At 46.3% G+C, this 12,886-nt stretch overlaps 1 protein-coding gene across 1 annotated transcript; it reads right to left on the reverse strand.

The window, feature by feature from the left end:
* Positions 1–11,219: 11,219 nt before the first annotated feature.
* LOC141627648 (uncharacterized) lies at positions 11,220–12,050 on the reverse strand. Its single transcript, XM_074440879.1, has one exon. The coding sequence runs from the start codon at positions 12,048–12,050 to the stop codon at positions 11,220–11,222; it is 831 nt and encodes a 276-aa protein (XP_074296980.1).
* Positions 12,051–12,886: the final 836 nt, after the last annotated feature.

A 12,886-nucleotide genomic window follows, 5' to 3' on the forward strand; every position in this document is an offset into this window, starting at 1 on the left:
AAAAAAAATCAAAAACTTGAACAAGGGGTAGTTTAGTCATATTAGGTGCAGTAGCAGAATTAGGATTTCGTAGTCAATATTTTTTCATTGTTCAGAGAGATGATCTCCCATGATAGTCTCTCGTTTCGCGTTATGCTGCTTGTAAGTTATAAGTCTTAATTCCGTTAGTCTACTGAAAGACGTATCACGTTTGAATTATTGTGTCGGAATGCTGTAATTAATTTAATGGTCAACTGAAAGGAAGAAACAGTAGAAAGGAAAAGACTAAAACTTCAATCATGAGGTGATGAGAAAAAGAGGGAAGAGTGTGAACCTTGCGGTTTTCTGAGATGCCTACTGTCAGCCAGCAATTGCGATTACGTTTTTTGAGTTGTAATCTTTATAAATTAAATATGAAGTTCCGTTAGTCTACTGAAAGACGTATCACTTTTTTCAGGTTGGCTACATTATGTTTTTTGAACCGCTAGATACACTCGTTAATATGGCTGCATACACTATAGTCTATCACTACATACACCTTACACTTCCATATGTTGCTTTAAAATAATTCAACCTCATGTCATTCTTTTTTTAATCTCCAGGCGATTTTTCACAATGGTTGATGATGAAGATTATTGGATTATTTCTTTTAATCAAGCCTCATTTCAAAGGATTCGGCATCAGTTCAAATTTTTATTTTTCTTGCAAGAGTGGTTGTACTTTGAAGAGGTTGATTAAGTCGGGGTGACTTTTGTCTAGTATTTCACATTTTTTAGTTTCCTTGTGTTGTTTGTATCTTTTCAAAGGAAATAACTTGGAACATCTGTGGTCAACTAGATACACTTCTTTAGACTGCTAGCTACACTTGTTCGTACTGCTAGACACACTCCTTCATTATTTTTAGAAAAGGATGTTCGATACAAACGCCATCTTTGTAGGAGAATTCAGAACTTTTTGTCCATTTTTCCATCTAAGAATATGAAAAATTTAAGACTAAATTTATATAAAAGAGATGATGTGTTTTCCTAGTTTATATAAACAAGTATACAATGACGCATTGTGACCATACATTTTTTCAGACTGGTAGTTATATTCCACGAGTCCATAATAAAGAAAAAAAATGATTTGGTTGGAGTAATTTGATGTTCAAGAGTTCATTGTGACCATACACTTTTCCGGCTAATTGAAATTCTGTTATTAGTATTAAATTATCATACTTGACACTTTTGATCAAGTTGTCTATAAAATCAGAGTAACAGAATGAGGAAAACTTACTATAATGCTTGACACTTAATAACAAATAAACAACACAAAAATTGAAAAAATTTGAAATGTAGTACTCCGTAATAGTTTGCATAACATGCGACAAACAAAGGATAATTACTAATTACAGATCAAAATGTGGATTGTAGCCCATATTTGAAGTTATAAAATATAACCAACATTATAAAAAGTGCAGTACAAATTAATAATCCGGAAAGTAATTGCGAATTTCAAAACGAATATCACTGAAAACATCATTATCACCTTCAACCCAATCCACCGGGTCGTTTTCCCATGCAAGCGGAACTGTCCCGAACTCAAAGGAAGGCCCCTGAGCATACAAATATGCCACCAGTCCCAAATCATCTCTATTAGCAACCCATAAATATGGTCCTGACGGAGGTTTAACGTTTTCAAACCACCACCTCGAAGCTTCATTATTAGTAAAAGCGCGCTCCAGTTTGCGTGCTTGACGGAAGCATTCGCGCTCATCTCCCGCTCCAAACTCAATCATTGCATGTCCCTTGAACGACCCATTTGAAGAAATAGCCGGGTGGATAGCTTGATCTAAATTTAATCCAGCACCCCGAATAACTTCTACTAATCTGTCAAGATCATATGAGAGAGTTTCCTTTCCAAACCCATCTCTTGTGCTTGACAAATTATAAAGAATACTGTTCCGGGTGTAATTCCAGAGCAGATATTCGTTACCACCCGTTGCTTGTAGAATGATGTCCTTGGTTGAATCCTTCTTGTCTTTATCGTTCCTCTCGGCCTCTCCTGCAACAATGAACGAACTGAGGGCTTGGCTTTGTGCCAAGCGTACTCACTCCGACGCTCAAGTCAGTAACTTAGGGGATAAGTTATTCCTTGGCTAAATGTATATTGTAGAGAGATAAGGAAGATTATACCAGATGAATAGTGTTTCTTAGGTTAAGTTGTGTATATCCTCCTCAATGAAGGTTGAGGAGTATTTATAGACTTTCACCTTTTGTCACGTAGTGGCCAAGTGGCCAAGTGGCTAGCAGGTGGAAAGACTGATCTACCCCTCGGCCGAGGGACCTATGGCAGGCCGGCGGGCCCTGTTGACTCACCGCCGAGGGGTCTTGGATGTGAGTACGCGGGTATGTGCCCCGGCTGGCAAGTTGTCATGCCGAGACCCAGGCCGACAGGCCGATGGGCTGCATCGGCTAGGCTGCCTAAGTCGTTGACTTGCCGTGGATATCTTTGACCTTGCTCAATATGTTGACTTGGTCAGCGGTGCAGAATATGCCCCATCAATTTGCCCCCAGCGTAGTCTATGCCGTGGTATGGGCTCCGATGTACGTTTGAGCGTATATTCTGCGCAAGTAATTTGTAAAAAATTTTCTGCATCGGCTTCTTCTGCGGCGGCTTCTTTTACCTCGGCCTGATCTTTTCTTAGGTCGTACCGTCCCCCCTCCGCATGGATGCGTAAAGGGCATCCGATGTGGAAAAGAAAGTGACGCTGGCCGAGACCAGGGTTGAGAGAGCCGGTTGTTTTTGATTGCCCCGCCGCTTACTTAGCTTGGTTGATCATGTGGCGGCGGAGAACGGATGCTTGGGAATTTGTTGAGGAAGGTGAATAGGCGGAGAGATACGAATGGGCGTGTTGAAGACGCTTGGTCACTGTTGCATTGATTGACGTTCGACTGTTGCAACGATTGACATCCCGTGGTTGCATGTCCGACACGTGTCTGCACGCTGATTGGTTGACGCTTCATGGGCTGTTCTCTGATTGGTCCTTCTTCATGGGCTTTTCCCTATAAATAGGGCAGTTATTCCGTGAAATTGGCCACCAATTTCATTCTCCAAAATTTTTGTTCTCTCTAAACTTTCAAGGGTTTCATTTTCTTCTAATTTTCAGAGTTGTTACTCCGGCGGGTGTTTTTCTTCAAGGTAAACAAACAAACTTTCCAATTTCTTAACTCTGTAAGTTATTATTGTAAACATGTCTTCTGCTGATGCCGGGCCTAGCAAACCGACGCGGGGGGGTTCCCCGTCGCGTCTTGATGAGGAGGAGAAGTTGGACGCCCTCCTGATAAGGCCTGGGGGCCCTAGGTCTCCTTCTCCTGAAGTCGATCCTCGAATTTTGGAGGAATGGGAGGATGACTCTGATGTCGATGATGATGCAGACGATTTTGGTGATGATGCTGAAGAGGCTCGTCCCAAAGAGGGGAGGCAGTACGTTATGGATCACGGTGACGTCTGCAAGGTACGCGTTGACCGAGCTTGGACCCATAAGTTGGCCAGTTGTTCCGGTGAGAAATTTTTCGAGGGCCATTTCTTCTTTGGCAGGGGATACAAGATTGTTATCCCTGAGGAGGGTCAGGCCGTCTGTTGCCCTCCGCCGGGCCATACCGGCGTATACATGCGACACTTGGAGTATGGGCTCCGATTTCCGCTGAATGAGTACGTCATGGCCATCATTAAAGCTATGAACGTCGCTGTGGCCCAACTGCATCCGTTGGCCATGAGGACGATAGTCGGCTTTGTGTGGCTTTGTCTCTTCAAGGGGGAGGCCCCGACGGTGAATTTATTCCGCCGGCTTCATTATCTCCAGCCGTCAATCTCTGGCCGCGTCGGTTGGTACAGTGTGCACACGGAGAAAGGTTATGTCTCTGTTGACAAACTTACTTCTTGCAAAGACTGGAGAGATCGGTGGGTGTATGTTAAGGTGCCGGATGACTATCCGCTGCCCCTCTCCTTTCAGCACCAAGTGAATTTGCGGTGTGAGACTAAGGCGGAGCATGACAGATGGGTCAGCCGGAAGAAGCTCAAGATGGATGCCAGCAAGGTCCTTCTTAAAGAGGATGAGAAGCTCGCGATGAGGCTTTTTGAGGCGGACAAGGGTGGGGTGCCGAAAAGATGGATTCCCCAACGCAGATCATTCTTCAGGATGAGCCGCTCTGCCATGTCGGCCTCATACCGGCCCTAGCACAGGGTGAGTGGGGTCGGTATGAGGCCCATCACCGCTCTTAATGTTCCTGTTTTTCGAACCTCGATTTATTTCTTCTACTTAACTCTTGCTTTTATTTCTTTCGCAGACTACTTTGGACCGGATTTGTCTGAGGATATCCTCCGGAGAATGGGGCTGCACAAAGACAAAACCGTTGCTAACTTGCATCCCAAGGCTCTGACCCATGACCGTAGGACATCGCCGAATGATCTTATGGACCAGCAGCTGAAAAGTTTGAATGTGGTGGAGGCCCAGGCGAAGGTTGTAAGCAACATGCCGCGCCACACGCGAAAAACAAAGCCTTCGGCGGTGATGGCGTCGACATCGGCTCCGCCTTCCATCCCCCCTGTTCAGAAGGAGACGGTGGAGATCGTTTATATCTCCAATGGGGATGACTCCGATGAGGAGGAGGGGTCTCCCCTTGTCCGTAAAAGAAAGCAGACAGCCTTTACCGCTGCCGTTGCTTCTGCTGCTGACGAGGAAATGCGCCCTTCGGCCAAGAAGGCCAAGCACGGTATTGATCTATCCTGTGGCTCAGACTTAGCCGGTTCATTAGGCGCTGCCGGTGACAGGCTCTCCGGCATGTCCATGTATGTTGATACTGATGCTTACTTTAAATTTTGTAGATCAGCCGCTGTCGGCCGCCGCTCTTGTTGAGCAGCGAGTGGAGGAGAAACCCGCGCAGGCTGGTGATCATAACGTCGCCACTGACTCTTCATCCCATAAGGTTTCCCTTTCCCGACCGCAGGCTGGTGATCATAACGTCGCCATTGACTCTTCATCCCAGGAGGCTTCCCCCTCTCAGCTTGTAGCGGAAAGCGCGAGGTTGATCAAGAGACTGGCGAGGTGGAACGAGCTGACCGGTGCTCGTATCATGGAGCAGGAGAAGGCCGTGGCTCAGTCCGCTTTTGAGCTTAATGCTACTAAGAAGGTGGCCGCGAAGGCGAAGCCGGATCTTCTCAATGAGCGAGGGCTTAGGGGGAGGCCGAGAAGGCGCTCTTGGGCGAGAGAAAAGCTCGGGAGGACGCTGAAAAGGAGGTCCTTCTTTGAGAGAGCCAAGGCCGAGACTAGCTGCGGCCGAAGTTGAAAAGTCACTGCGAAGTGTGACCTTGTTCGAGGCACGCCGACCTCTATTTCCAGAGAGGAATGAATTCGAGGAACGGTTTCGATCCGGGGAAGGTGATTCGGAGCAAGGAGGCCATCATTAGGCAAAAGGAGGACGACATTGAGATGCTCCAAACCAAAATGCTCCCGACATGTGCTCCGACCCGGATCCGCCGAAGACGCCGCCAGGGGAAGTAATTGAGGAGCTTTTCCCTCTTGAAGGTTCCTTTCCGTGGAGCAAATTCGACGAGCTGTTTGACGACAAGCTCGAAGCCAAGGAGAAGGCCGTGGAGGAGAAGGCCAAGGAGGCGGTGAGGGTGAAGATAGAGCAAGAGGCGGCCGAGGAGGCAGCAGCTCTTGCTGAGAAGGCTAAGGCGGCCAAGGAGGAAGCCGAGTGGGCAAGGGCAGCTGAGGCTGCCGAGGCTAAGGCTGAGGCTGCTGAAGGTGAGGCTGCTAAGGGGACTGCTGGGTTTCCCATCGAAGAAGGTGCTGCTACCGCTGCTGACGGCGAGCAACAACAGATAGGGAGATGATATCTGTAACCTTTTGTCTTTTGGCTTATCCTTGTAATTTCTTGTAATTTGTTGAACATATTTAATAAGAGTTCGTTTCTTCTGCCTCCGGCCTGGCCGAGGTTTTTACCTCACTTCTTTTTCTTGCGCTAGTATTTGAGCGTCTCAACTGTACTTTAGCGTCTTTGTCTTCGTCTGGGTTGTCTCCTTACGTTATTAATTGAGTGTCTCTTTTGTTTCCGCCTCTGCTTGGCCGAGGCGGTCTAGAGTGCGTATCTCAATTGTGTTAACGCTTCTGAGGCGTTTTGAACGCTTTGCGAGTATCACCTGCGCTGGTTGTTACCATCGAGGTGTCTGCTTCCTGGTGGTGATTGCCGCTCTTGTCGGTGTGTGACAAAGTGAGCCAAAGATCATCTGCTTCTTGTTATTGACTGCCGTGGCGTCTACCACTTGGAGTGACTGCGACGGCGTCAAACCTCTTGGGGTGACTGCCGTGGCGTCTACTACTTGGGGTGACTGCGATGACGCCTATTTCTTCATGGGGACTGCCGTGGCGTCTACCACTTGGAGTGACTGCGACGGCGTCAAACCTCTTGGGGTGACTGCCGTGGCGTCTACTACTTGGGGTGACTGCGACGGCGCCTATTTTTTCATGGAGACTGCCGTGGCGTCTACCACTTGGAGTGACTGCGACGGCGTCAAACCTCTTGGGGTGACTGCCGTAGCGTCTACTACTTGGGGTGACTGCGACGGCGCCTAATTCCTCATGGAGACTGCCGCTCTTGTCGGTATGACAGTGTGAGCCGACATCTGCTTTACTGATAAAGACTACCGCTCTTGTCGGTATGACAGTGTGAGCCGGCGTCTGCTGCTTCCTAGTGACTAGGGGGAAAATGAACATTTTGATGGAAGACTTGGACGATTTTTCATTAGGTAAAAACATGCGTCGGGGTGCCCACAGCTGTTTTGGACACCTCCGCCGCTACATAGAGTATTCCCGAGATTACCAGCGTCCTAATGGCCTATCAAAGGCACACCGCCCTAGTCAGCCGCTAGTTACCTCCATGAGGTCGCCCTCCTGTTGTAAGGATAGACTTTTCCCTTTCTCTGATTTGTTTGCCACTTTGAGGGATTGCATGTTGCATCCTCTGGCAGCTATCTGGACGTTGACCACCTCGTCATTCTCGTCTTTGGAGACGAGCTTATGCGCTTCCCCCCGGTCCGAGACATACATCAGTGTTAGGGCCCGGATGGACATCACTGCGTCAGCCTCGCTCAGGGTGACTCGGCCTATGAGAACGTTGTAGGCGGACGAGCCGTCGATGACCACGAACTCGCCTAGGACATTCTTAGCCGCATTCTTTTCGCGAACGTCACCGGAGTCCGATTGATCCCAGTGGTACCAGGCCGGCCCAGAAGCCGTATAGTGGGTTGGTGCGGGGCTCAAGTCCTTGACTTTCGGCCGAGGCCGAGGAAGCACTCCCCGAACATGATGTTCGTGTATGCGCCGTGTGTCAATCGTGCACCTCTTGACCAGGTGGTTCGATATGTCCAAATTGACTACAAGTGGGTCGGCGTGAGGAGCGATGACTCCTTCGTAGTCCTTCCTTCCAATGGTTATATTGGGGATCTTTGGAAGGGATCGCCGTGTTGGGCACAAAGTTGATGGCCTTATATAGCTCGTTCAGGTGCCGTTTGTGCCCATGGGCGGACCCTCCGTTCTCGTTGCCCCGATGACAACATGGATCACTCCTATCCGTTCAAGACGGATTTCTTACCCGAATCGTCGGCGTCGGTCTTTTGGCCTTTGGCAACGTACTTGCCGAGGCTCCCCTTCCGGATCGGCTCTTCGATGGCATTCTTCGATGCCGCGATCGTTGTTAAATGGTCGGTGTGGCCGTGGTACTCACAATCGGCTCGTGTCACCGTCACTTTTTGGCTAGGGGTCTCTCCCACTTCGGCCCTCGTTTTTGCTCAGGGCGAAGACCTCGGCGGCCGATACGACGAGAGGGGTTTTATCACTATACCGCCTCGGTGGTACGTTCTGAACTCCACCCGGCGCCGTCGAGTCCTGTTTCTGGCAGTTTATCGACCGTGACCTATTATTCTCACGACGTCTCATCGGACCGTGACCCGTTATCGTCACGGCGTCTTTCCTCCGGGTTGTCCTCCCGGTGGCTCTTCTTTTCGGAGTGTTCGGCCTCGCCGGGCCTACCCAGTCTTGTGATAGTCTTCTACCTTGATGGCCTGGTCGGCCATCCTCCTGGCGGCATCCAAGCTCGAGCCTCCGCACTTGATGAGCTCATTTTTAAGTCTCCCCTTGGGAGGCCCTTCATCGTGCGAAGGCCGCCGCCGCCGGGATTAATTTCTCGAATCTGCTGGACCTTTCCATCGAACCTCTTCACATAGCTTCGTAGAGACTCGCCCCCTCCTGTTTGATAGTTAGGAGGTCCGATGTCTCCACGGCCCTTCTCTTGTTGCAAGAGTATTGGGCTAGAAAGGCGTCCCTTAGGTCGGCGTAATAGTATACCGAGCCGTCGGGAAGCCCTTTGTACCAACTTTGAGCCATCCCATGCAAAGTTGTTGGGAAAACTCGGCACTAGACCTCATCGGGCTGCTCCCATACCGACATGTAAGACTCGAAAGCCTCGGCGTGGTCGGCTGGATCACTATCTCCCTTGTATGATAGGGGTGGCAACTTGAGCTTAGTTGGCACCCTGGACTTCTAGGACGTGGCGTTGAGGGGTCGTCGACCACGTGTCGAACGACACGCGGCGATCGGCTCCTCGCATTCCTAATCCGGCTCCTCTCCTCGTAGCGGGAAGGACTCCTTCTTCGACTCGGACTTCTTCTCCAACTCGCCGAGTCGGACTCCTCGCTCCTTTGGGGTAAGCCTCGTTCGTCTTTGCGGGACGCCGTCCTCCCATGAGCGCGGGAAGGACTTAGGTCTACCACGCCCACTTTGGGCTCCCCCTGCGACTTGACTGGGTCAGCTTCTCCTAGTGCTCCGTTCAAATTTCTCAGAGTCACATTTTGGGCCCTGGTCTCCTGGACGGTTTCCGCCGCTCTTGTCGGCGTGATGCGTGTGAGCGGGCGTATTACTAATTAGGTCCAGGACCATTTTCGGTTTTTATATGTCAACCACATGTCCCATGATGGTGACCTGGTTATCGGGCAAAAATGGCGTGTCCGGTATTATTGGCATCCCGAACTCCGGTTGGATTACTCCGCCGGTGGAGGGCCGCACGACCTCGCACTTGTTGAAGGTATCGTCTTGGTAGAATGCGGTTTCGTCGGTCACGACCGCGTCTTGTTGTTTCGACATCTTCTTAGCTTTTTGGGTGGGTTTTTGTTGTTTTTTTTTTGTTTGGGAATGAATGTGACTAGCTTCTAGTAGCGTTTCCCCACGAGACGGCGCCAATTGTTCCGGTGTAATTCCGGAGCGTATATTCGTTACCACCCGTTGCTTGTAGAATGATGTCCTTGGTTGAATCCTTCTTGTCTTTATCGTTCCTCTCGGCCTCTCCTGCAACAATGAACGAACTGAGGGCTTGGCTTTGTGCCAAGCGTACTCACTCCGACGCTCAAGTCAGTAACTTAGGGGATAAGTTATTCCTTGGCTAAATGTATATTGTAGAGAGATAAGGAAGATTATACCAGATGAATAGTGTTTCTTAGGTTAAGTTGTGTATATCCTCCTCAATGAAGGTTGAGGAGTATTTATAGACTTTCACCTTTTGTCACGTAGTGGCCAAGTGGCTAGCAGGTGGAAAGACTGATCTACCCCTCGGCTGAGGGACCTATGGCAGGCCGGCGGGCCCTGTTGACTCACCGCCGAGGGGTCTTGGATGTGAGTACGCGGGTATGTGCCCCGGCTGGCAAGTTGCCATGCCGAGACCCAGGCCGACAGGCCGATGGGCTGCATCGGCTAGGCTGCCTAAGTCGTTGACTTGCCGTGGATATCTTTGACCTTGCTCAATATGTTGACTTGGTCAGCGGTGCAGAATATGCCCCATCAAATACACATCACAGGTTTGATGTACGATATTTCGGAATGGCGTCCGAAACTTTCTATTTTATCATAGGATGCATCAGATTCATAGGATGCATCAGATTCATATGATGCATCAGATTCATAGGATGCATCAGACTCATAGGATGCATCAGACATAATTAGGGGATGATTGAGTATGCAGTTATGGAAAGATATTTGGTGTAGTTTCAGTATAAGATTAAGTTTGAAGTTTTTTGAAACAAACACATGAAAACCTATTTATATAGAAATAATTAAAGCAGATGCAATGCATCCGATGAATCTGATGCATAGAAACGTTTGGTGCATTCTATGAATCTGATGCACAGAAATAATCTGATTCATAGGATGAATGTTTGGGTGTGAACGAATTAAGTTTGAATTTTTTTGAACGAATGAATGTTCTTTTATAAAGGTCAACCAAAAAGGAACCAAAAAGAATTGACACACTCCGTACTATTTGTAGATATCAGAAGTTTGAGGATAAAGAAGGAAGTAGTTTCATATTCTGCACACTTTCTTTTCACAAATTCTTACTTAAGACGGGCACTATCCGTCTTAAGTTGTAGACGGATACCATTTTGTGAGACAAAATGCGCAAATAGAGGATAGTGGTAGGCACCTGGGGGTGCCCCCACTTGTCCCCCATATTCGTTTTGTGAGTGTAACTACCCGCCTTAAGATTCGACCCGTCTTAAGCAAGACCTACTCATTTTTAAAATAAAGAACTTAATCTTCAATTTGTATTTATATTTTATTTTTAATTATGTGTGTCACACCTCGACTTTTGAGGGTACACAATAAAAGTTCGTATAATAATAGAGAAGCAAAGTGTTTGAACAGTAAACGTGAGACATTAGACAACGAAATAACACTTCGCAACTTGGGCAATTTCTAATATCATGATGCGTTAATTAAACATACTTCTTAGAAGTCTTTACTTAAATTTTGGCTTTTTCAATTTTTCGGAATCCTTTTTTTTTTTTTTTTGCTAGTTTCATTTGTTCGATTGGCTACATACACTTTGTTTGCCTCCTAGTTACACTCCTTCCGACTACAAACACTCTAGTCGTGCCACCACCCCTATTTGAATACAATGTATACACTAACCCCCTCTCAGACTCCGTCAATCCATAGTCGGTATAAAAACAAGAAAAAAACAACAAACAAAAAACGTACATAAAAAAAAAGTTGGAAGTTAATACAAAACCAATTTTTCCAAAAACTACATAAACCAAAAACCCATTGAAATCGGTTTTTTAAGTGAGTACATAACATTACAAAACATAACAGACTTTTTTGAGTGACATCTACAAATGCCACATATACCACAAACCCACTGAATTCAGTTTCAAGGGAGTCGACTCGGGCAATTTCTACTATCATGGTTACTCATTTCACCGCAAGCACGACATTTTCTCAGAGGCTTTGCATTTTCCAAGACTGCCTTTTCCTTGTTTGATGTTATCCTCTTTCCCGATCCCTTATTCTTGCACTTCTTTGGTGGTAAAACAGTAACTTCAGTTGGAATTTTTGACCCAAGAAGCATCTCAATCTCAGCTTTCTTATCTTTTGACTTTCCCGACTTAATTGAAATAATCAACTTTTCATTGAAACTCCGGAGCAATTGAAATAGCGCATCAGAATGTTCCTCACTATCCTCAACAAGTGAGACTGCACTAAATACCTCCGACCATAATTCACTTATATTGTTCTGGCGACTTTCGATTGACACACAATCAGCTAGTACAGTTTTTCCAACAACAGTAGAAAGAGGGTGGGAAGTTGCAGATTTGCTCCATCTCAGTGCTAAATACTCTTTAGGTATATGATCAAACCCCCTATCTTTCAACACCCATAAAATGTGCCTACAGAGTATCCCAATTCTTTCAAACATCTTACAAGAACAAGAGAACTTATTATCACTTAAATCAACTTTGTATTCCTTGTCTTTCTCACGATCAATTATTGAAATATTATCATTCGCACCACTTGCATTTGGTGATGGTAAATGGCCACAAGTATAACATGCTGCTTGGACTTCTACTTGGAAAATATAAAATATAATGATTGTGTAAAACTCAGAAGCTTGCTTTTCTAAAAGGAGAGGGGTTGTCAATTTTGGATAACAATTCTTATCATCGGCCATTACCTTAGAATATTTCCATCTCTGAGCATCCATTGCTGTTTGGAAACGCATCCAAAACTCGACAAGTGTGACATGTGGGTTGGTGAAGTTTCCAAAGAAGCTATTTTCGGACTCGATCTTGATGTTGTGCGCAAAATCCCACCCAAATATGTGTCTCTAATGTAAGCATGAATCCAAAGAGCACGGTGCTTAAACATTTTCTTCAACCACTTGTTATCACAAAGCTCATATGAGGAAATTATCGAATTCCATTTCGATTCAAAATCTTCTGGAGTGATTTCTACATCCCAAACAACTGAGTTAATTTTCTTCAAAAAAGTTGTGTCTTGGGAAATCGATGGACCAACCTTGTCGTCAGCAACTTCTTCATTATATGCCACATACACAATCGGTGGCGTGTTTTGTCACTAAACACACCTTTAACAGCTTTTTTGATGCCTCTACATTGATCAGTTATTATAGTAATAGGATAGCGATCACCCATAGTCATTACAAAATTTTGAAACAACCACGAAAATGATTCTGCATTTTCGTTTCGTATCAAACCCGCTGCAAAAGTAATGCAACCCTTATGGTTATCAACACCCGTGAAAGGGACAAACACCATTTTATATTGGTTGAAGTTATAAGTGGCATCAACAAAACAAGATCACCAAAAAGGGCATAATTTTTAATTGATATTGGATCTGCCCAGAAAAGCTTAGTTATTCTGCTTTGATCGTCCACATCAAAGTCAAAATAGAAAGATGGAGACATAGCTTTTTTCTGCATGAAGTTCTCTATTAACATCTGGGCATCATATTCTTTGATGTATTTCTTTACATCCCTTGAAAAATTTTTGAAATCTTGTAAAGAAGCACCCACATTTT

Source organism: Silene latifolia, chromosome Y, assembly GCF_048544455.1.
Source record: "Silene latifolia isolate original U9 population chromosome Y, ASM4854445v1, whole genome shotgun sequence".
Classification (NCBI taxonomy): domain Eukaryota; kingdom Viridiplantae; phylum Streptophyta; class Magnoliopsida; order Caryophyllales; family Caryophyllaceae; genus Silene; species Silene latifolia.

Bases quoted from the DNA above. Each gene is read 5' to 3' on its own strand.
- LOC141627648 (XM_074440879.1), bottom strand. From the start codon at position 12,050: ATGGATGCTCAGAGATGGAAATATTCTAAGGTAATGGCCGATGATAAG.